General features: G+C 39.9%; 1 protein-coding gene across 6 annotated transcripts in view; it reads left to right on the forward strand.

The window, feature by feature from the left end:
- The window catches only part of DIP2A (disco interacting protein 2 homolog A), a 104,410-nt gene that overhangs the window by 2,101 nt on the left and 76,697 nt on the right, over positions 1-25,612 (forward strand). The window contains exon 1 of one of the 6 annotated variants that reach the window (XM_071811430.1): positions 23,370-23,391. The exons of the other annotated variants lie outside the window; for them this stretch is intronic. Coding sequence (XP_071667531.1) covers positions 23,385-23,391 — 7 coding nt within the window. The 5' untranslated portion in view covers positions 23,370-23,384. Of the gene's footprint in view, positions 1-23,369; positions 23,392-25,612 lie in introns of those variants that run through there. 6 annotated transcript variants of the gene reach the window in all.

Genomic DNA, 25,612 nt, shown 5'->3' on the forward strand with positions numbered 1-25,612 from the left:
GTTTGTATATGCTGCTTTTAAAGGACCCTTCCACCATTAATATTCAGAACCTGCTTGCTCGGAGAGGAAGAAATAGTGATCTAGGATTAGATATTTGCATTTTAATCTGTGTACAGTGGATATAAACTTTATATAGTACTCCTTTTAGAAGAAGTAAATTGAGACCTGTAGAGATTGTCAGTTATTTCGCTCTTTTATTTGAGCAGGATCCAGCTCATAGCAGAAAGCCACTGCTGACAACTACTTCAAGTGTTCAGCAACCTTTTTAGTGGATGTACAGTGTTCTTCTGCACTTTGTATGGATGTTGTAGCTGACCTCTGCCTTAGCAAAGACTTTTTTTATATGTGTGTGAAAACAAGTGGACTGCAGGGAGATTTAGTGGGGGATTTCTTATGCTGAACACGCTATAAATTGGAGAAGGTCGTACTTGGGAGGATGTTACAATAATCTGAGAGGAAGCGTAAAGGGAGGGAAAGAAAAGAAACTTAAGAGCAAGTTCCTTTCCACTTTGTCTGTGTACCTTGTTAATTGAAATGTTATGTATGCTGTAGGAATAACATATGTTCTCCCTGATTACATTACTTTCACCTATAAATTGGGAAGATGATTAAAAACTTCCTTTGGTTTTGCCCCAGGTTGTCATAGTGAAAGATGGGAAGAGTGTTTGCATTTAGATGTAGAGAAAAATGAGGACAGTCAGATTACATTGCTACTTTACGAAGACAACTCAAAATCCCAAATTAAGTGTTAGTTAGAAGAGTTTTGGATAGGAAGGAACTCCAGCTCTTGCTGCAGTTCTGGTCATGTGCAGTGTGAGGGATCCTCCCACTTTTACAAGACCCTAATCTCTGGATTGACAATTGTTTGTATTCTTCATGTGCTAGAAGAATACTAGTTTGGGGTAAAAAAACCTCTAGAACAATCATGCTGGTGTTGCTTTGTCGACACTGTAATTTCTTTCTTGCAGAAAAAAAATCGGTATCTTAGTGAAAACAAAGAGATCTGCCACAACCTTTCTGGGAGATAAAGGCAGTTTTGAGATGGTGATTGGCAGCTAAGCTGAATTGTAGCTCGTTGATCTGTTGACTAAGCTTTCTTACCTTAAGACTAAGATGCAGCAACTTTCTGATGTAATGGAAAGACGTGAAGTTCCCTGATCGGCCTGGCAGGATCTTCTGTAAAAGCATGAAAGGGATGCTGTGCAAGTCGAGTACTTCAGTTTTTTATTAGTCGCTATAAAATATTTTTTCTTCTGTGCTCTGGAAGAGAACAAAGGTTGCAAACCCCACTTTCTAAAAAAATAAAAAAATCCAAGCTGCAGTGGAGACTTTGTAGGAAAAGCATCAATTTGCCTGTTGCTGGTTTAGGATAGCGTATCATGTATCTGTGTGTATTTTCGTGTGTCTAATTGTATTTGTACGCTGCTTTGCATGAAGGTATGATAATTTTGAAAACTGGGTCTCATTTAGATGTGCATATTACTTGTATAATACATCCATTCATGAAAACCATATTTTATTTGAAAGCTATGCCTCAAAACAACTTTTGACTTTTCTCTTGTGCAAAAGGCTCCTCATTTTTATCCTTCTCCTTTTCAGAGCTTTCCCAGTTTTTCTGCTACAGTTTTTTCCATGGCACATACCTACAATTTGCTGGCTTATGCAATGAGACTTATGTTTTGGTTAAGAGAGGAGAGTTTGAGAGGTCATTACACCCTTTCTCTGGCAGAAATAAATCTTGAGACTTAAAGGCCTCTTTCTGAAGAGCACTGGGCACTGCGCTTCCATCATGTGAGCGGCTTCACTTTTACTCTCCTAAACCTGGGGCTTGTGGAATTGGGTCGTTTTTTGCTGCTTTCAGGTCACCTGTGCAGTAAGACGCCTCACTTGTTTCTTTCTAATCCAAGGACAATAGAAGTAATCAAAGATAAAACTGTACTATATGTCTGTGTAGCAACAGGGACAATCCCACTGGTGTTACCTTGTGTGGCTTTGTCATCTGGAGGTGGTGGTAGTGGTAGGACAGGGTCTTACGAGAACATACGACTACGCTTGTTTCTTTTATTGGAAATTTGTTCTACTTTTTGCTATGTGGTTCTGGTGAGACTGGGTGATTTGGATGTATAACATATGATTTGCATTCAGTAAATGTTATGTAAAAGCTGAGGGGAAAAAAATGTGGGTTTACAGACTTTCTGGTGGCTGTTTGACCAGCGGGTGAATGTTATGCTTTTCTTTTTTTGTCTGAACTTCTGACCAGCTTGAAGTGTTAAATATATGGATGTGTTTTTTCTTCTGTTTCCTAGGAATTTGTAAGTCAGTCTTATGATGGAACTCAGCTGAAACTTTGAACAGAGATTGCCTGCTGTAAAGAGGCTGAAGGTGTTTTTTTCTAGTTCAAATCTATTCTGTTACCCCACTGACTCTCAGGTGGGAAATCTTGCTTTTGATGGCTTCTACCAAGCAGGCTACAGAATTAGTCCTGAAACAGAAATGTGTTGGCATTTACTGTCTTAATTAAAACTTGATTTCGTGTTTATTTGGGGTGTTGTGTTTTCAGTCTCTTAACGTATAGCTCCAAAGTTTCTTCTGAGCCTCGTTAAATGTTAGTGGAAAGTGTGGTAGTTCGGGTAGAACATTCAACGTGCAGGTTGCTCTGGTTCCCAATGAGATATTAATGTCTGGCTGGGCAGAAAGTTCACTAATGTAATTTTGATCCCAGTTATTTCCTGTTTAAGAAAGAATTGATGCATGTGACAAGGGAGCTTTGTCTATTAGTTTGGGGTGTGTGGGTTTTTTTGGTTGTTGCTTGGTTTGGTTTTTTTTGGCATGTTTTGAGGGACTGCAGGTAGTATAATGCACAGTTGAGTGGAGGAAGGTGTCAGCTAAAAAGGATTTCTTGAGGAAAAATTAAAGGTATTTAGTGTCTGACATTTTTTAGCTGCCACAAATATTCCAGCAAATACTTTCTTAATAACTACTGGCCAGTAGTAACCGATACTGACAGTTTGGTTGGGCTTTTTAAAAACTAAAATGGTAACAGAATGCTTTTTTGGGGCAGAAAACCTTTATTATAAAAACCAAAGGTAGCGATCAGAGCTGAAAAGTGCAACTTAATTGCTTTTGTTACACTAGTAGTATTGATGTGGTATTAAACTACTATATGTGAAATCAGGAAAGGAAAAGACACACAGACTTGAACCTGTTTTCCTTGTGATGAAGCATGGTATTTAGGTGCTCATTTTTTTTCTGGTCTTAAACTGGTAGCTTTCTGTTATGGAAGTCTTCAAAAAGTATGTCTGCAAATTGCAGTTGTTTACTACTTCTGCAGTCATTTTAATACTTGGAAATAAATATGATCTGAGGCTGTCAGTGGGAAGAACTGTTGGAACTGGGGAGACAGATGCTCTGTAAGGGCCTGGTAGTCTGTGAAACTTGACCTGCAGCGTCTTTGTTGCTTAATTTCTGGGCCTCTCCAACAGAAACTGCTAATTGTGTGATAGTACGTGGGGCTGCCAAATGCCCGTGGGGACTGAGTAAGTCTACAAAGCTTGTTCTCACACGTTACACCCGGCTCAGGTCTTGGGAAGCGACTGGCTGGTGTCCTCCAGGCTGGCTCGTATACTTCGGTCCGGCTTGTGACTGGAGTAGTCACGCCATGTTCGAGGGGAGGCAGGTTTCTGATTTATTTCTTTATTATAAACCGGTCTTGTGGCAAGGAGTGGTTGCCATTGCAAGCTTCGTGGTTACCGTACGCGAAGGATCCTTTAATTCTGGTCCTGTTAGATATCTGAAGAAGAGCTTTGAGGTCTCATTGTTGGTGACTGTCAATTGATGGGACAAGACCAGCTCTTTGTGCCAGCCCTGTCTGCAGGTCAGGTACTATCAGAGTCTTTATGAATACTCCCTGCTCTAATGCTATAGTGCTTGTAAGCCAACTCAAATGTGCATTATATCTGTACAAGCACGTTTGGATCCTTTTATCAAAATGTGCCTATAGTTTGGTATTGCTGTGGGAGATTTTGATTGTAAAGCTACAGAAGGATGTAGCTAACAATACCTTCCTGAAATAATCAGAGAATCTAATTATAATGGCTTGACCTTGTCCTGTGTTATATTGGTGGGTCTCTAAGCATCTTCTCAGCTTGTGTCATTCTTAGGTTTATGTTGTTTAATGTATGTATTATGGGTTTATTATTAGGATGATATTCACTATTTAACAAAAAGGGAGGCTTTTCATAGCGTATAACAGGTGGAGGATTTTATTTGCTGCTATTAGAAATGAACAGTGGATGTGTTTATGGAATTCCACGTACAGCCATCTTTGAGGACATCTTCTAGGAGATTAAAGCTGCTGCCTTCATGGTGGTAAACCATTGCTCCAAAGCCGTGTTTGTGTTTATGTCCAAGCAGATTTCATGCCTGCTGTGAAAGGCTGGTGGAGATTTGGGGCTTCACAGGTGGAAGTTGTTGCTGCTGGATGGAGCTGCTGTCCCAGCCTGCTTCACTGGTGGCATCAGTGGGGGCAAAGTCACCTGCAGCTGTGGACGGGCTGGCTGGGAAGGGGCTGCCCAGTGGGTGGTCATTGCTCCCACTGCTCAGATAGTCCAGGTCCTGAAAGAATAGGTGCTGTGTAACTTCAGCTTTCTGAAGTGTCTTCTTTTCTAACAGCAGCAGCTGAAAACCAGATTGCTTTTAAAGCTCCCCTATTTTCCGAGTAAAACTTTCTGATTATGATAGGAAGCACAAATTAACTTGTCTAATAATGTGATGTTTGGAGTGAAGATTTTTGTTTCCTTGCTGGTTATGACAACCTTAATGATACCATTGCTGTTAAGCTGTAAAGAGGAAATAACATCCTTACTTGGTATGGCAAAGAATGGCGTTTTTTGTGTTTTTTTTCCAAAAGTCGGTTCAGAATCTTCCTGCTCTGCTTCAGAAGATGATGGAAGTTCATTTGAAGGCCACATGTCTGTTGAGATAAAGACAGTCCAGCTAGGTGACTTGGCAGACATCTTGTCTGTGCGTTGCTTCCATCCATTGTGCTCCTTTGGGGCACAGCGCATTTTGAAGGCTGACCAGGCACTGACTCTTACCCTAACTGTGGACTGGTTTGCTGGTAGAGCAGGAGAAGAAAGGGGAGGTGGAGGAGAGAGACACACCAGGAAAACTTCAGTTGAGCCAGGCTACTGGTGCGGAGATGGCAGCAGCTGTTCTTCCTGTACATTTTTGTCTCCAGCCACAGGAGGTTGTAAAGCTTGTGCTGGTCTGCAAAGCTGCGGTTGGCTCTGTTGCTGACAGTGGCTGTTGAGGTTGAGCCGTCCTGTCTAGAACATGTGGGAGGTGTTTTTCTAAACTCAGTAAGATGTTGTAGTTGGGACCATTCCCAAAGTTTTAGTTATCCCGTCGCATTAGTATAATTGTAATGGTGACAACTGAGACTCTTGTAGCTATGTTTCGTGGATTACTACAGTGAAAAAAAATTTTGTGCATTTTTACTACTGTCTTTTTTTTACACACACACCCCTTTAATTTTTTTCAAATTCCTCAAAAATGGGGCAGACTGTCACTTCTCATTCACCCGTGGGAGTGCACTATTGTTGAGTTTATTATCCAAAGCTTGCTATGTCCTCAGTAGAATTAATTCATAAACTAGTGATTTAAGAGAGATGGTGGTTAACACAGATGGTGTGAAGAGTTCAAAGTCCTGTGTACCCTTCTGTATTCTGACCGAAAACCAAACTGACCCATTTTCTTTACCATGTCTGATGTGCTGTCTGATCAGACTAGAATTTTTTTCTTCTCTCTGTTTTGGAAGGTAATGAGAAGCAGGTTTAGGAGCGCTTTCTGGGTGGGCCTTGAAGATTAGTAGCAACTGTGCTGGGAAGATCTGTCATGGTGGTGGAATAATATGATTGTTCATGGTTTTCTTCTGTAATGCATCTTCCCTTTCACTCTGATTCCCACTCCCCCATCATATTCTTTTTTCATCAGTGTTAATTTGCGCCTCTGTTTTTTATTTTTCCTACCTACTGGAACATGGGAGGATGAGCAAGGTGTCTTGTCTTAGCTCAGAGCATCCTTATATTTTTTATCTTTAGCTGCTTCTGATGAAAACAGACTTGTGAGCAAAGAGAACTTGTAGAAGATGTGAGGACATCCAGTCTTTCTTTGACATCCTGTGGCTTCAACTTAGGAGTGATAGGAATGCACTTAAGGGCCTACAAAAAATGGACTAAATCTACTGTGGTTTTATCTTTATCACTCTAAGGAAATAGAAAATGCACAACCAGGAGAACTGGGAGTGCTAGGTCATCAACTTTATTTCCGATCAAAGCAGAATTTCAGACTCGACCAGTTAGGTGGTTGGGGCTTTTTTTTCTCTTTTGGATTTCTGCTGTAGTTAACCAGTGTTTAAATTATTATCTTCCCAGTGTTTGAATAGAAGAACGTAAAATACTCTCTGTCTCTACCAGAACCAATTCTGCATTGAGTGGTCAACCATCATTTTTGAAGACTGAGGCTGAAGACTTAATTGGCAGCTTGGAGATACCTTAATGCATTGCTGGTCTGAATGGCAATAATAGAGATAACTGTAAAATGCTGGGTTTTATCTACCGAAGAGGTAGATAACGTTTGTCAGAAACTCCTTTAGGATTTGTTCATAAATCCAGGTGTTTATGAAGTAAATAGACCTCTATAAAATTAATGCTGAACCCTGTCCTCCCCCCAAACCTCAATCAGTCTCTGTCAGTCTCGAGAACATAAAGCAATTATTTCTCCCTATCTCCTAGTTAAAATGCTTCCTGTAAGAAGCTGTTAGTAAAGGTTTATAGGGAGAAACTGTTCTTCTGAAATGCGATCTTGTTGACAAAGGACATTTTTTGGACCAAAGAACAGTGTAACATGGATTCAAGATGCCAGCTTGATGACATTCCACAGCGCTGAGTTAGAGATCTATCACACAGTTCTGTTACTGGAAGAATGATCTTTTTACTATACCTGTGTGCAAATACAGAGGCAAAATATTTTAATCCCTCTGATTGTAATTTGGTTATAAAGAACCTGTGTATTTACCTTGGAATAAGTATCAAAGTATTTGACAGCTTCTTGGCACAAGGTTTGTAGCTCTCAAGGAAGCATGAACTTGTTGTATTCTCCTCATATTCTGGAAGTGATGATTGCAGACCCAAATCTGAAGATCTACAGTCAGATATAAGTGTATGGTGTTCCTGTGCTAAGGCTGAAGAAAGCAGTTCTGCAATGCAGAGTTCAGGGGACCAAGTTGAAATGCACGGCTGATTCATTAAAGCCTCCAAATCATCTCATCTTCTTGCTGTTTTATTACCACTGTTGGTCTTTCTCGCTGTTGTTTCCCCAGCAATGCACAACAGGACACAAAGATCCGTCATCTTTGTTGAAACTGCTCCCCTGAAGCCGTGTTGAAAAATGCGCCATTGTTTGGTCTACCTCTTCACAAGTGCATTTAATTCACTTCTTTTTAATAGCCTGTTTTCTTTTAACTTCCTTGGGTTTTTGTTTCATTTTCCTGCATCAAAGCTTGTGTCTTGTAGTGGGTGTCTATGATAAGCTTATTGGCAAGACAGTGACAAAAGAAGCAGCTCTCACTCTTCCCTCTCATGTTGTTACCTATTAAAGGTCAAGATGTTTCTGTTTCGTTAGCGCTGAGTATGTGCCTTTAGGAATTTGGATAGACCTCTTATAGCTGGGGAATTTCGTTGGGCCTCCTCCCTTCATTAGCAGAACTTGTTGTTCAGTGTTCCTCCTGGACACCAGAGAGAAAGCTCTGACAAAATTCTACGTATTCTAATATTTGTTATTCATGGGCACTGCAAATATAGTGATAGCCCCCTCTGTCCCCGGACTCTGGGCAGAGTGCTCTTTCACCAGCTGAACTAAAGAACCAACCGTTGCCCAAAAGGAAAATTTCTGTCCTCGGATTTTGACGTCGAGCTACATCTGCTGTCTGTCTGATGCTGTGGTATAGTGGCAGCAAGTTAACATGAAAGTGAACATGTATATATATATAGATTTAAAGCAATTTAGTGAGCTGAATTGGCTTGGTGTTATAGCCAGATGGGCTCAGAGCTGATTGCAAGGATCAGGTTGAAGGGAGAAGGAGGTACCAGTACTTCAGCTTAGCTGCAACATGAATCCATACCCAAAATAACATTTTTCAGCACCTGCCTGTATCTGTACTGCTGTTCTTCAGAGCTGCTCAGGATCCAGCCTGGAATGAAACAATGTCCTCTGTGGCTGTAGCAATGTTTTCTCCTTCTAGAACCTGGAATATAAAAATTCCCATAAATCATTGCGCAGGATCAATGTTACTGTCCCGCAGATCTGCGATTAATCAGATAGAAGGAAAAATACAAGCCACTCAATATTTTATCAGATAGGGTTTGAGAAAGGTATTTGCGTACGGAGAACTGAAAACCTGTGATAGTAGGTGCTTTGAATATTACTGCAGGGCCTTCGGCTCTGTTGTGCCACAAATTGGTTTCTGAAGGGTAGTCTGGGAACTGCAGCTTTTTTGGAGGCGAGGAAAACTGGGGGTTTGGGTTCTGTTTTTTCCTGTTGCAACAAGGCACAGAGGTGGGAGGATGCCCACAATAAAAGGGGTGTATTAGCTATGAGGATGACAGGGGATGAGCAGCGCCGCACCATGTGCTGGTCACTGTCCCTGTGCCAGCCTGGAGCTTTGTGGTTGTGATCACAAGGTAACAAATACAGGATGATTTCCAGCTGATTGCATCACGCTCTGTCCTGTGATGACCGGAGGGTTTTCAACTTTGGTCTTTGATCTGACCTCTTTTTTTGGCAGAAACAGTCTGCATGCTGTAGTATAGTAGGGAGAAGAAGCTGAGGGGTAAAAAGCAATACTTCTATGTTTTGTTACCTTCAAGATCATTTTGCTTCCTGGTATGAAGACTGAATTCTGTAAAAGTGCCACAATACGAGATCTCCACCTTGTTTTGTAAGGAATAAGAGATGTTAAGAAAGTACAGGAATTTGTCATTGCAGAGAAAATACATCAGACATATCGTGTCATTAGCACACACTGGGAGGCAAGGTTAGGAAAAGACATTTGGGATTGCTGGGAAAAAAATGTTTGTTTACAATGACATGCTGTGTAACAAAATAGTTAAGTTTCTCGTTACAAACATTTGTGTGTAATTTGTATTTGGTGGGAATTACTTCCATTTGCAACGAGTGTTCCCATTTCCAGAGACAGGAGCTCAGTATTTTTTTCCACAAAGTTTGGGCACCTTTTTCTAGTTTTTTTTTCTTTGTCTAAGTTTTCATTTACTAAATAACATGGAGAAAAACTATGCAAACGGGCTACTTGAAGTTGTAGCACATGTTGTGGGAATTACAATGGCTGTACTTGGGATTCTTGCTCTTCGTCTTGTTTCTAGTGCCCTTGGGTCATACATGTGCATAGTAAAATTCATGACCTAGAAGCTTTTTAGCAGCCAAGCTGACAAACCTGGAGTTGCTCCTTAAGCAGGAGCTTGAGATCTTTTTTCTTTCCTTGCTGTCGTGCAAGAACATTGTTGCTCAATGAGCTTGCATGTGGAGAGCTCTCACTCTGGAGTTCCTCCCAGTTTGACTCCGTGTAGTCTCAGTTGACTTTTAGGCCACACTTATTTACCCAGCAGATACTTGTAAGGTTAAGCCTAGTTGGGCTGTGGTGGGTTTGTGTGTCGTATTTTTGCTCGTTGTGAGTTTGTCTTCCTTGAGGAGCTTGGTAAACTGAGAAACAATCTATTTGATGGTGGTTGAATCCAAAACTATAGTTGGACGTGTCAGTTTTGTGCTTGTGCTCCCTTTCCAGCTGCACCCTGTTGGTGAGATTTGGGGTTACTTTTCTTGAATAAAGCAGCAAACTGGTCTGTTATAAAGCATGGCTATAATAATCAACCGATGTGATTGTGTGACAGATGAAGGGATGTGTTAAGAAAATGAGTATTTTTAAAGAGGAAATGCTCTTCTGATTAAGGTGATGAGGGCAGATTATATCTGTATTTCTAGACTTTTCAAACTGGTGACACCAGGGTTAGATGTATCAGCAACTCTTGTCTACGTAAGTGCAAAGTCATGGTTTTCTTCAAATTTGGGTTTTAGCAGATATTGGCACTGCTTGGATTTAGTTAGTTTTTATTTCTGTAGGACGTCAATTTATAAATTTATCACGTTGACCGTTAAGCTGTAGCAGATGAGTATCTTCCCTTACTAGTGAAAGGTGTTTTTCAGATATCCTTCAGAGCGTTCAGGTTCTGTTAATTGGAAGAAAAACTCTTTGGGTACTGGAAATACTTGTAACAGATCTATTTGCGGGAGGCAGGGGCTGCTCCAGACACTGTAGAACAAAGATCTACGAAAGGTAGCACTGTGGTTACTGCCATTTTCTTTTTCAGTTAAAGTGTGTGTGTGTGTGTGTATGTATATATATTATTTTCTTTTTTACCTTGTGGTTAATAACATAAACTTGTGGCACAGCACAGGCTAAACTAGAGAAACCTTGCAGAGTTTTCCAGCAGGAAGAGAAAAGGAACCAGAACCATAAGGAATAACTCATATCCCTGTCAAAAATGTGCCTCTCAGCTGTGCTTGGCTGATAGGGCACAGATCTTACCAGGTCCTAAACAATAGAAAAGGAGCTTCACTTGTTCTCCTTTTCCAGGTGACAAAAAAAAAAAAAAAAACACCGACTTATGGACCAGTCATATGAATTCTTACTTGGAAAATGGAACAATAAACCACGATCTGACAGAGATATCAGCATGATTCCCAGATCCTGAGTGTTTCTGTCCATCTTATGCTGTGAATGTCTGTTTGTAGGTGTCCCTATATTCTGTATTCACTTGTAGTTATGGCTTGATATTATAATCTTATGCTACTGTTAAGATTATAAATAATATTTTAAATAATATAAAAGCTGTGTGTAAATCCTGGTATATATTACTTTTGCTTCTGCAAGTTGGATGGGTCTTAAACTTCAAGATCAGTCTGTGTGTTGTAAAGTCATAGCCAGGTAGCTGTGATGATGAAGGTAGCTTACTGGCTGGAAGAAGAGCTGGATGCCTGGTGAAAGCCAGTAAATGGTGGATAGTAGTAAGAAATAAATGAAGTCTTGTGCTTTTTAAATGGCAACTATATAAATGAAGTTTATACAAATTCAGTGGCTGAGTAGGTACTTACACAATGGCTGTACTGAGGATCCTTCCCTCCTGGCAGGACCAGTGGTGTCTGGCATGCATCCAGAGGAGAAAAAATAACTTAAAAATCATTGTAAATACACAAAACTTGTGCATAGCTAAAATGTGACGAATTGTTCCTATGTCATTATGGGTCTTCTGTGCCTTGCAACACTTCATTGCATCTTCCACTTGGCCAGCTCTTCCATCAGGGCTGCTTTTATTGTTTATCTGGGTTGTTTCCTTTTGTGGTTTGACCATTTTGGTCACTGTTGTACTACAAACAGGTAGATTATTTTTTTTTCTTGACTGTGGGAAGAGCTTGTTCTTGGTTTTATCCAACTCTGTCCAGGGTCTTCAGTGCTAGTGATAACCCATGAGTTCTTTCCTTGCTGTCCCCCAATGTTGGGTTTTCTTTTCATTATTGGCTATTGGTCACTGAGGCCAGAACTAGTGATCGTGATAAAATAAAAGTGACATTGGCTGATTCATAACAAGCTGTAGCCTTACTGCGTTAAAACAAGCGATGTCTTGACAATGCAAGATAAAGAGAGATTATGAATCGGTCTGAGATAATTCCCTGTGGTGACTGAAGGGCACTGTTGAATGGATTGATGACTCATGTGGTATTTGGATTGCCAAAATTGCATTCATCGCATGAAATAAGTTTTCAGTGGCCTTTTATAAGGAAAATTCTGAATTTAAAAACTTGAGAACTTATTTTGCAGTCATATTGCTGGATATTTTATTTGGTAGAATGACTGCAGTGAAATTGTGAACTGATGGTGTATAAAGACCATTGCGTAGCTTTATACCCAGAGGACAATGAGTGTTTAATGGAAAATAATGTTGTTGTCCATAATTGGTAGAAATGTATTTGGCAAAATGTGGTTTAGATTATTTTAAGTAACAGCTATTTCAGTAAGCACAACACTTCTGCATTGTGACCAGGATGAAAACCAAACCCAACTAAATGAAACCTGATCATGTTGACATTCTACCTTCAGATGATAAATCGGGTGATAAAATAGTAACTTTTGCAGCTTTATGGATTGGTAGAGATTTTTAATAGCAGTGAACTAATATGCGTCTAATGGAAGGAAGCTATTTGTTCTTTAATGGTAGATGCAAGTGGATTGGTTTTTAAGAATAAGGAAACCTATGTTTAAAAAAATCCAGTTACCAGCTTTATAGGAATTGGTGTTAGTCCATTGGGACTCATCTTCAGGTTTTGGACTGTTTTTTCTGGTTAAATGAATTATTTTGATTCCAAGCATTTCCAAGTATTTTAAAATTGTTTATTGGATTGCTGATTTGTGCAGTCTATACTTCATTGACATAAACATTTTAAAAAAAATAATCTATTGGTATATTTACTAGAGAAAATGATTGAAGAAATTGATTTCTTTTGAGAAAATTAGGGGGCACCAGTATTCTAGTTATTTCTTGAATTGAATCACAGAATGGTTTGGGTTGGAAGGACCTTCAAAGCTCATCTGGTACCACCTCTGTAATGAGCAGGAACATCTTCACCCAGCTCAGGTTGCTCAGAGCCCCATCCAGCCTGGCCTGGGATGTCTCCAGGGATGTGGCATCCACCACCTCTCTGGGCAGCCTGGGCCAGTGTTTCACCACTCTCTGTTTCCTTCAGTGCTTCAGCACTTTTCAGCATAAATTCTTTTTGCCCAGTATCTGGCACTTGCTCTTTGTCTACAACTTTCTCCTGCATGGAGGAAACCCGAACAGCGTGCTGTGCCTTCCAACTCAGCATGACATCAGCTTAAAACAGATGACAAGTAAAGAAGGAAGGTTATTTTCTCTTTGGTTTTTCAAAGAAGTTTGTGGTGTCAGGGCTTTCACATGACCCTCGTTGGAGAATTTTATTAGAGGAGGTTCTGAGCAGCAGGTCCTTTAATAACTCAGGACTGCTGAAAGTGAGGCCTAGAAATAGAAATAAACTCTGTCACTTTGCAGAAGAGTGTCGCATTTATGTCTTTAACCTTTTTTTGCCTTTTCCAGTAGATTTTACTGGATCGTGATGCCATGTTAATAGCATTCCTGATTTCCAGCTTCTGCAGGAAGAGACTGTGCTGGTAGCTTTTGTAGTGAATTTTATTCAAATAAAATAACAACAGGACCTTAAGGAAATCTGCATGCAGATTATTGACTTTGAAATTACTTTTTATTTTTACATTTTCTAGCTGCAGCGACTTGTAGAGTTTTTCTGGGAAGCTGCTGATGGCTGACACGAATAATCAGAATTTCTTAATTTCAGTCTTCCTTCTTCTCAGAGGAAGGTTAAAATAATATTGTTTTCTAGAATATCAAGGACAGAGAAAACCTTAGCAACTGTAAAAGCTTTTAGAATTTTAAACTCTTTAAATATCTTTCATAATTTGGGAGCTAAAATTGCTTTCTACGTTATGAGTAAATCAGTTTAGTTGTTGAAAGAACACATGAGTATCTAATGGAAATATATGAGGCTTTGAGATTAATATCCACTTGTGTCAGTTTTTGAGTGTTTTAAACACACAGGTTAAGTTATATACAATGAAAAAGATGATAAGATAATTACGGACAATTGCGATGCCTTTGTTCCTGAGAGAAGCTGGAATTGGAGCATCTCTTTTCTGAAGCACAGAACGATTTAGACACAAAACTGCAGACAGTATAGGATTGTTGGGGTTCAAGCCACGTACGAAGAAATCACATGCAAAGATTGGAAAAGCTTTGCAGTTTGAGGATATTGGAAAGTTTAAAACTGCAGGATTTTGGCTGAAGAATGGAGCTGTTAAAAGTGGTATACCAAGACATTTTTCTAGGGAAAAGAGTTACATTTCCAAAAGAGAAACCTTGTACAAATGTGTATATGTACTAGTATAAAGATCACACTAAACAGATCTGTCAGGAGTGAAAAATCTAAATACTACCTAACCTACTCTATGAGAAAATTGTGTTGGGCTGCTTTCCAGATTTATTTAAATCTGTGGAACCAATGGATAATGGGGAAGTTGATGGTAGCTCAGGTTTTTACAGCCCTTTTACCAGACCTCTGGAGGGTCTGAATTTTCCAGGAATAAAAAGCGGATTGTTCTCATGAATAAATAAAAGTCATGGTAGATAAGTGGATAGTACGTCTGGTGGATTCTTTTTTTCCTCATATTAAGACCAGAGGGAGAAACCTGCTCAAGTTGGATGAATGGGCAAGACAAGTGGAACTTTGCATTTGTACAGGTCACATCAGCAGCTTTTGCATATTAGATTAACAGGAATTTAATTGATTTAAAATTCCACAGCTGTTTATAAAATGCAGTAAGGCCATTAAAGTGTCTTCTGATCATTAGTCAAAATGAAGGGGCTAATTATAGCTATTTGAAATACTTAACTCTGAGAGTTTCTGTATTTTTTTGTGTGTGTTAGCAAAGTAGGGACTTCTTTATTCCAGTTTAAAATAATGTAGAGCCCTGAAGCATTTGTCTGTTGTGGACAGGAATGGCTTTGTCTCATGAATGTTTAACCCGATTATTCAAACAATTTAAACATTATTTGGGGTGTCAATTTAAAAAATGCTAATGTGTTTCATTTGTTATCTTGGAAATCTTTAGTGTCTTGGTGGTAGTTGAAATAGTCCCTGTTGTCAGTAGAAGATGTTGGATCATAACTGTGTATTATATAGTGACTGTATTGGGGGAAGGTAACTGCACATCTATAATTTTCAGGCAGAACAGTCCATTTTTGGTGTTTATATGGATACATGGCTATGTTCCAGTCCTTTCTGGGGACAGTAAAAAGTGAATCTTGATTACATAGCTTTGTAGTGCCTTCCTGAAAATGTGGTATTCAGATATCATTGGTTACTTAAGAAATGTTAGAAATCACTTTGATAAGCCCTTCTGCAAAACAGGTGTGGTGGTGATTTTGTTGGTTTGTTTGTTTGTTTTTAATAGGTGAACTTTTATTAAACATAACCTTGTAATAGGCTGGAACAAATGCATCTGTAACAGGATTTCAAAAGGTAATGTCAGCTGTGCCTGAAGTTTGCCAAGGCTTTTGGGGGCATATGTCAAAATCTATTGCGTTGAACTTAAGATAGTCTCACTGCTAATGAGTTTCCCATTTGGAAATTTTTAGGATCCAATCTCAAGTTTAAGTGAAGAGATTGAGTGGAAAAAAAAACAACTCAGCAGTAGATAGCTTAATTCTGCATGTCTGGAAACTCTTTTAATACAGGTTATACAAGGTGAAACCAGATCCAGGTGTTATCTTTGAAGATATCAACTTCTGTGCCATCTCTTCGTAAATTCTTGTGTGGTCCTGCTTTCTGTAGCGCATCCAGTCCCAGGCGTTCAACAGAACGTTGCTGCTTCATGAGCTTCTGAACACCGATGGGAAGCGCTGCTGGGGCTCTTAGTGGGACTTTGGAAATAAATCCACACTCAGGCTAAATCTGAATTTAGGGTCAGGTGGCTTTTCATACCAGAACAAATCTGAATGAGACCATTTTGAGTATAAACAAATAGAGATTTTTCTATTTTAGGGTGAAAAAGTTTGAACATGTGCCAACCTAGTAATTCCTTCACATGTACCCCCCATCTGTACCCCTAACCATGACCTTCCTGTTCATGTGCTCTTGCTCTTCCTGTTCTATCCTGGCAAAAGAATTAAAAAACAAACCAGAAACCTATTCAATATTCTGTCCACTGAACAATGTCTCTTCAGCTCACTGGATGAGTCAGAGGTCTTGTCGAAAAATAAATGTGGTCATATAGATTTTCCCAGTACTTGCACGCAAGGGACTAGATTGTGTTGAATGAACAAGCTTAAGTCAGATATTTTTGAACTCCACTATTTGTTTTTGTAACTTTACTGTTTGTCTAAACTTGAATTTTGGGTTTGCATGTTAGTACCGGATAACATTGCGCATGGTGTTTTTGTACTAGACTTTCCTGTTATAGCATCAAATAAATTCATAGATGAGTACTGTTTTAAAGTAATTGCTTGCAATCTCTTTATTTTAGAAGATTAGGTGATCAGTAATCGCTTAATAGTATTTCCCCAGTGACTGAGGACTGCAGGGCAGGGTGAAGCAGGTTATGGTGCTGCACCCCCCTCAGCCACCTACCTAATGAGCTGAAACACTTTTCACCACTTTTAAACATCCTTTCAACAACGCTTGCATTAATAACATGCACGCCAAATTTGACATCAGCTCCAGATAAAAGTATGGTGTGGACATGGATGGGATGCAGAGGAAGATGGAGAGAGCACACGTATGAGAGGAGAAAAAGGAAAACACAGTTATAGACACTGTATTTTTCTCAAGCAACTGAATACGTTTTAGATTCCAGTGGGAGAAGTAAAGGTAAATAGCTAAGTAGCTTGGTAAGGAGATCTAGAGGTGATGCCATCAAATATATATGAACATGGGGTCAAAGAATGTAGGGCAGAATCCATAGAATGGGAAGAAGTGATGGATAATGAGCTGATGCACGTTGTCTGTGCAGTCTCATGGTATAGAACAGTGGTTCTCCAGTTTGAGGTCTTCTAGAACACAAGACGAGCATGAGCCTGGCCGGAGCGGCTCTAAACTGCTAAGTTTAGGTGCTTTGAAGATGGGGAATTTTGAACCTGTTAGATGGAATCCCATGGGTTCCACTTCATATCTGTAGTGTGATGGCAGTGGCCATGCGTTTAAAATCATTTGCACAGGAGGACGAGATGGTTGTCAGAGAGCAGGGGAGGGAGATGCAAGGAGCCCCGTGTCCTGCAGGAGAACTTGGTCAGTTTTCTCAGTGTACGACTACAGAAGGTGTGGGAACCATTGGCTGGAGCTCTTTAATAGATTGTAGCAGCTTTCTGAGGTAACATTAGGTTCATCTGCTGCTACCTACAAACTGGGAAAAATAGACGGCACTCAAAAGAAATGGGAGAATAAGTCAAGGAATTAGGCCTGGTAGTTGTGCATTGACTGAGTATCTGAAGTCAGGGTGGGGTGTATTTGTAAAGATGCTTTCGTTGAAGTACAACTGTTGAACTTGCAGGTAAAACTTGATGCAACTTAAAAGTCTGAATTGTTTTGCTTTTTTTCCCCCTAACATATGTTGTCCTTCTTTAGCAGCCGATGGTCTTGGTCCTTAGTAACATCCTTCTGTGCAGAAATCTGGCGTGAGAGGATGGGTTTAATTTTTTAGCTTTTCTGGATGCTTCTGTGAATAATTCATGTTTTCAGTGTAGCTTATTATTTTGTAGTTCAGCCAGGAACTCTGAATCATTTCATCTGTTTCTTCGTGATCACATCAGATGATTTATGTGAATCCAATAGGAAATCTCTTAGCAAGGTCTAATTTCACAGTAAAATTAGATTGTATTGTTATTTTGTAGCTTTACCATGGATACTGATTTTTTTTAATATATATTACCTTTTTATTTTAAGAAGTCAAAGTGTCTGCATTCATACTAAAACTTGGCACAATAGCCACCCTCACCCTGCCCCAGTTATTTCAAGATCAACTTTAAATCCCTCTTGTCCTTTCCTCTAAAAGCATGGGTTGGCAATGCAGGTGAGGGTGTGCTAATAATCCATCAGGAAACTAATCAAACCCGAAACCTAGAAATCCATTGAAAAAGTTCTGTAGTTTACAAATTGAAATAATTTGAGTTATGTGCAGTTGAGAAATTGCCAGTTACATGATTTGTCTTTGTATGTTTTGAATGTACTCTTGTGAATTTTGAATATTGTGCTGTGGTTTGTGTGTTTGGGGATTTTCTGATGCGTTTCTTAAAGATCTTCATGGTCTAATTCATGAGTTGGATCCTCCTTTAGTCATGGATTTCTGAATAAGGCTGATTCCATCTTCAGTATTATGCATCGTGCCTTAACAGCATCTTTGCTATGATTTGTTGGGCTTTGTGGTTGCTATGAAAGTATGAACATGAGCTTTTTGCAACTGATAAATATGAAATGCTCTGTTGCTTGTAAAACATCTGCAGCTGATGGGATAACTTCTTGGGCATTGGTGGAGAGAACAACAACAGCAAAAATTGGTGTCAATCGCATCACAAAAGTGCACCGCAGAAATAAAGCTTTGTGCAAGATGTAAAAGTTTAATAGTCTGAAATATCTTCATCTTGCTCATGAGTCACTGTGCCTTATGTAAGGAGTGTGTGGATGATGTGAAAGGAAAAAGAAATGGCTCCTTGGATCCAAAAGGGAGTTATAACAATTTAACAGCTTCAAACAGCATTAAATGTCACATACATCCTCTCTGATTTCTAGACACACATTCTTCAAGGCAAGGGGTGACTTCTTGATACAAGGCATCTATTAGCAAGTTAAATGTGAATTTTGTTTTGTGATTGGTTGCCTTAACAGAATTATACAAAGAAAATTCTATCTAGCCAATAATCCTCTTCACAGCATTACTGGAGAGGAATGTGTATTAAAGTTGTTGCAAAAAGTACTTATAGAAAGGGGTTTTTTTCTTTATGGCCCCCCATTTCTATATCTGGTTGGTTTTAGATTTGCATCTTTGGGGCAGTTTTCAGGGAGTCCTTTGTGGTAAACACCAAACAGGGTTTGGGCTGAAATGGCTCAGAGATGTTGTGACAGTAGAAATAGTGCAACCGAGTGGAGGGAAGCAAAACATCTTCCCTCCCTCTCCACTGCATCCTTTAGGTTAAAATGGCTTCCTTCAGACAATTATTTCTGGCCTAATTAATTATAATGGCTAATTATTACATGCCAGGCATAGTTATTCAACTTTCATATTGGATTCCTGATGCATCTGGGAAGTGGCAAGCAAAAAGTCCCAATAATTCTGTCTCTGCAGTATATACTGAGATTTTTGGTTATTTTGAACTACCATTTTCTTAGTAGTGTTTAAAAGGGGGACACGTTGCATACATACAGCATCCTTTCAAAAGCTTTTCATTTCTGTGTTTTACCAAAATAATTTTCAGCTGTGTCATAAAATACTGTTTAGCTCCCGTTTTAAAAGATACTGCTCATTGATCTGTCCCACCACTCAGAGTCTTTTTTTTCCCAACTTCTTTTGATGGTTTTTGTGAGCAGCAGACAGTCCATTCCCTATGTGCCAGATGATTTTCACCACTCCCCCCATGCGGGTTGCTTTCCTCAGCTTGTTAAAGGGGAGGTAACATTCATGATTTACATAATAATGAGAAATGAAAGCTGTGTCTGGTTTGATAAATTTTGTTCATAACCCGTTGGCGAAGATTCTAATCAGCTTTACAGAACACATCAATGGAATGTTTCAAAACCAGTTTTCATACATAAAAAAGCCTTATAATTTTGAAGCTTCTATCTGCCATGGAAATACAAACCATAATTTAACATGAATTTAACGAAGGTGGTTCTTCATTTGTTCTTCTGCTGCAATAGCAGATAAGAGGATGTTTCATTGGAAGGAAAGATCCCAACTTGTATAAAACAGGGCTGGTTTTTAAATAATAAGAGCAGGAGCCAGGGTCAGGCTGGTACACCTATAGAAGTACGTATAGCTGGCGTCTGTCCATCTGTGTCTGTGTTCTACAGAGAGCCCTCATGGGATAGAAGGAAGGTGGTAAGAGTTTGAGCTTTTCCTATCTCCCCGTGGATTGAGCTTAAGGGTTTACTGAAGAGTATAAGAACAATTCACTAATTGGGCTAACTGAGCCTGGAAACCTGCCAGGGTGCTTTTGTGATCCAATTATTTAACCTTCTTTTACCCTGTCAAATGCCGACTCCTGGCAGATGAAGCAAATAATGGCTTAAAGCCAGACGCTTAATGTTGAAAAAGGAGCAGCTCTCTCGTCTTTTGACGAACATGCACAGTTCGCAAGTGTGGATTTGTGCAGAGCAGAATAACCTGGAATGCAGACTTTTCTCATCCTCGCTGTGCTTCATACTTCATTCACCTTGGCTTTTTTTAAGCTGTAAAATATGAGTGGCGACTTTGTCTAGCAACTGCTCTGAAACTTTGAGGTGGAAAGGAGGTGTATAAATGTGTCAGAACAGAATTTTCTGATTCTAACACTTAGTATTGCTTTACCAATAGCAAAACTCCTGATGGTTTGATCAGACCAAATTTAGACCAAGATAAAGGTGTTGTAAAATAGATTGTCCCATTGCGTAATTGTGCACAAAATGGAAAACGTAGTCATCTGCTACTGTCATTGGTAAAATTGCTTCCCTTTCTGTCATTAAGATACATGCAATTAGCTAGTCCAGAAACTAGTCTGGTTTCTAGAACTTGATGTTTTGGTGATTTTGTTGCGTTTGCAAAGGCTGAAAGAAACTGTACCTTTTAAGTAGTTGTGTTTCTCCACATCACCACTTTTACAAGTCTTGTACTTTGATAATGTAAATTGTGTCAAAGGCAAGAAAGTCCTGCTGGAAATTAGGATTTGCCAACAATTTCCAGTGAAGTTGCGCAAAATTTTTGATGCTGGTTAAAAGTCATCCTGATGCTCTCAGGCTGTTTAAAATGGGTCTTTGACATAGAATGTCTTCTAGGTTAGTCAAACGCATCGCCATATGGAATGATCTGATGTCACCTATTTCCATTTCTACCTGATTCATTTAATATGAAATATTATAATCAAGATATTTTCACACTTCACTTAGCTCATCATATGCGAACTCAAGGCGTCAATCGATGACCCTTCAGAAAACGGCCTTGATTGAGGTTAAAGGACTGCCGTTTGAATATTTTGCAGATTTACAGATGCAAGGAAGTTTTGTTTTCTGGATGTTAAAGCTTCACCTGCTTCTCATGTGCCTGCAGTTTTCTGTGCTTTTCAAAGACAACGTGAGCTTAAGCTTGGCTGTGGCTGACACACTGTGCTATAGAATGAGTCTTGCAATGAAGGTATGTTGTATAAGGGGGAAAAAATGCAGGATTTCTCTCTAGAAATTGTGTGCCAGAGTGGACTTCACGTTACATGACAAGTTAAAAGTGCTTCTTTATACCTGTTACTGCAAAGTGTGAGTTTTAGAGAGGAGCAAACAACTGGAAACATGTACTTTCCACTCTTAAAAAACAAAACAAATGTGAAAGAACCAAACCACTGAGTTTAGCAGTATAACTAATCTTTGTGCAGTCGCTTTTTTCATTATAAAGTTCAGTAATGGTGGAAGTACAGCTTGTAGTACAATTTTAGGAAAATAATCCAAGGTTAAGATTGAAACTGGAAAAAGTCCAAGTAGCTAAAAATGTGTAACCAAGGCTACTTAATAGACTACTAATTTACAGACAGTTGTGAGGTGACCTGCTGGTTTATCAACATGCTTTTGATTAATAATTCAGCCCTTGGGGAAAAATCCAGTGAGAAACTTCTGTTTTGCCCAGGAAAAAGTGGGGTTTCCTCACCTGGCACAAAAAGGACCAAAAAAAACCCCACCATGGTTTACAGAAGAACTGTGTTGATGTGATCCGGTTTAGAACCAGTTTGTTTAGTAAGTACAGCAATGTCCAGATAGGGGTAAGTGTTATGGAAGAATTTTTAATATTTTTCCTGAAACACTATTGGATTTAAAGGGCACAGACCTACCAGTGGCTGTATCTCAGGGATGGCAGCAAGTGTTGGCTTCTGCATTCTCCGGAGGTCCAAAACCCTCCCTTTAATTGCAAGTAATGATTTTAATTTTCTAGTTCCTTAATCACCTGTTGATCAGAGTGGTTTTTTGCCTGAACTATACAAAGACGTGGTATTTGGGAGAAGAACATGTAGCAGATAATCAAAGCTTGTAATGGGCACTAGTAGAAGGTTTGGGAGAGTTGTTCTGGTTTTTAGATTTAAGTGGTGATTAAAACTTGAGAGTTGATGATAGTGATTGCGATGTGTCAGTTGGCAGAATCTGTTGATGGTGCACTTGTGTGCAGCCCAGCTTGAAGCTGATGGAGAAAATATATCCTTAGACCACTTACAGTTTCCTTAAGAATATTTCATTTCTGCAAGTTTCTCTTAACCTCCCCTCTTCCATTCCAATATTTCTACAGATTCTCTTTAAGAATTTGTCTTTTGATCTTTGGTTCATCTTCAGGGACCTTCCTCAAGGTCTTGTTTCAACTTGGAACTACTTGCAGCTGTCAGACACCGTGTTCATATGAGGCACATCAGCAGCTTTAAGAGGGTGTGTGTCTTTCCAAATGTTGGCTAGGTCAAGCCTTTAGGTGTATTTAAATAGTGAGCATAAGGTGTATGATGATCTTCTGGAAAAGCGCATAAAACTTCACGTGGATAATAAAGTTTTGGTGGTGTTTTTTATGGTTTTTTTAATTTTTTTTTCAAGCCAATAAGAATTCAGTCAACTTTGTCAGCTCTGATCAGGGGTCGCAACTGTTCTGGTTTCACCTTCTTTGAAAGAAAACACTAGCTTTTGGAAACACCCTCATAATATTTGATTTTGAGGCTTTAATTTCAATTAAGCAGCGGCCTTGGCAGGCTTGTTCGTGACTTGGTCTTTGTTTTGGCATCGGGTGTTAGCAGGAAAAGCTGTTTGGTAAAGCCCTGCCCTGTGATGGATGGGAGTTCAGCTCCTCTTCTTCCTCCTCCTCCTCCAGGCCCTGTTAGTGAATACAAGTTCAGGCATCAATACAACCCTCCTACTGTATTTCATCACTGCACCTGGTTCTTTCTGGGGGTGTCAGCAGCCAGTGTTGGCTGCCAGGGTGCTGTAACAAATGACGTGCTTTGGAGTTGGGAAGCTGGTGACAAGAGACGTGTGACATTGCTTGAGGTGTATCATCCATGTCTGAGAGGACAGATCTGACTTAGCGTCATGAGGCAGTATTTCAGGAATTACATGTGGCTACTGCTGTGGATCTCCCCTTGATGAACAAATGGCTTTATCCTACTGTCCTGCATTCTCCATTTTCAATCCTTTCACATGTTGATAACTATTAGCAAGGGCTTTCCGAAACCTGCTGATCTACAGATAAAAAGATCTAAAGATAAATGTTGTGTTCCTAGGAGTGTGCTTATTTTTTTAATTTTCTGTTTACTGCAGTTCTCGGAGCTGTGTTCGAGGAAACGGCATCCTTGAGATTTTGCAGCGGGGATTGTTGTTCTGATGGTTTCATCGTCCTTATTCGATGTTAACTACACCAATTACTAGGTGCTACTTGCCTGTGTTGGTTTCAAGGAACTTGCCTCCTGTGGATGCTGGGTATGATTTCTCATTGCCGTTCTCCAAGGCTGTACCAAGAATTCTTAAACTTGCAATCCACGTGCATGGCGTGTCTTAGAAGCTCATGATCCCTCTGGTCTTCATGCTCAAATAGCTGTAATTCCAGAGCTTTGCGCCGTTCACACGGGAGATGAACCGTCCATTGGTGGTTCTGTTGTCACCAGCCTTTGTGGCTGTGAGGTCTCTTTTCTTTTCACGTGTTTCCATTACCAGCGGTGTCCTCAGGGCTGGTTGGCACATTATTTACTCTGAAGAACAGATGATGTTGAAGCTCAGTCGTTTCTCTGCTGGCTGCGTGGTTCAGTGTTCTCAGCACTATCTTTCAGTTCCACAGCTGTTACAGCAATTGTCACTGGCTTTCCTTATTGTTGACTCTTATCATAGTTCTTAGAAATGCCTTGATTATTTTTGCTTTCACAGCATACAAAAATCACAGATGTCAGTGATTATTTTTTTTTGCTTGTTGTTGTTGTTTCTGACTTTGAAGTTAGTCAAAACTGATCTTTCAAACTCCAGCAGCCCTTTAAATACAGTGACAACCTGCCCCCAGAAACACTGGAGATTTACTTTAGATTTTTCCACAGCTGACTTTTGAGTTATGTTTCGGCTGGCAACTTGCCTGCCCTTGCATACCATCCAAGAGCTGCCTCTTCAGGCAGAAGTCAGTGTTGACACCCTTGGCTTTCACTTTACGCTGAAGGAACTGGCACAGGTTTGTGCAGTGATTTGTCAATAGGTGATAGACCTGAGACTGTGGCTGTGCTCACCAGTGCCTAAACACTGGAATCCGTGAAGGCTTCATCTCGCAGATCTAATACACCTTATTATTTATTTTGTGCCCTTGCCCATCTCCTTGGGTGGTCAAGGAAACTCTGTTCTGTTAAGCACACTCTATTTATTTAATAACTGCATAGCTCATGTATGCCCAATTCCTAGTTAAAAACACTTCTAAGCATTATTATCTAATGGGTAGAGCTGCCATAAAATACTTGAGATTACGAAGTCAGGGCTTTGCAGTGTGAGGGTTTTGTGGTGCGATGGGGCATGTGAGCTCTGTCCAGGCAGGAAAGCATGTGCTTGTTTCCTATTCTTGCGTTTTTGGGGAGCATTGAAGCACACACTCAGTGTTCGCCACCTGCTTTTCAGAATGGAAAATAAGCTAGTTGAAAGTTTTGAACCCAGCAGGTGGATAGCCAATGGAAAATAATTAATGAAAACCCAACAAAATGCAGGTAGTATTTATTTAGTTAATTTGGCGTTAAGATTCTGTTAACCATACTGATCACACTGTGAAATAAAAACCATGCCTGGGTAGATTTGGGGTAACTGCACGACAGATTCTTTGTGCGCTAATTAAGAAAATAATTTTTATAGCTCATAGTAAGAAATGGCAACGCTTTCATCTCTGGCTAGATGAATTTTCTTGGAGCCTCTGACATATTTCCCAACATGTCAGATACTGCAGGCAGAGGACTAACAGCTTGCCCCAGTGTCCAGCTTTATCCAGCCTTCCCAGCTGGTTTGCTGAGGAACCTCATATTGCTTTTGTGTAATCCAATAACTAGGGAGAAAGTGAGGCTAAATGACAGCAGCTGTGGCCCCGCCGTACCAGATGTGGCCAAGCGGCTCTTTTTGGCAGAGGTGAGGGATGACAAAGAACCCCAAACGATGGATTAATCCCAGGGAGGGTGAGGGGGTGGGGAGCAGATCTCAAGGGGAATCCACCCTCAAGCTTTAGAGAAAGGAACAAAGAGCAGCTTTGCTGGGTAGCAGAGTCCGACCTGTCCGTGGGGCTGCACAAGTCGGCTGAGATGCTTTTGGGTTATGAGAAGTACAAAATCAATTCACAGAAAATACTTCAAGTCAGCGTTCCAGCAAAATCAAAGAATCTCCAAATGCAGTGAGGTGCCAAAGTTTGGGTTTAAATGAGATATTCTTCTCAAGCCTGCCTTTTGATCTGCTGCTTCTATGGCACATCTCTTCAACTCATTGATACCTGGCAAGTGGACTGATCTGCACAGAGGCTTGGTGTAAGGTTTTACTGGAATCATTTATGGAGCTGTGAGAATTACTGTCCTCGCTGAAGTTCCAGTATCGGAAATTCATCTTACGGTATCAGAAATTCATGTTAGTTACAGCGTTTGTCACTTAAAGAATTTGCTGTGATTGCTTTTGTCTTCCAAAGTGCTTATGTTTTAAG

Source organism: Patagioenas fasciata, chromosome 7, assembly GCF_037038585.1.
Source record: "Patagioenas fasciata isolate bPatFas1 chromosome 7, bPatFas1.hap1, whole genome shotgun sequence".
NCBI lineage: Eukaryota > Metazoa > Chordata > Aves > Columbiformes > Columbidae > Patagioenas > Patagioenas fasciata.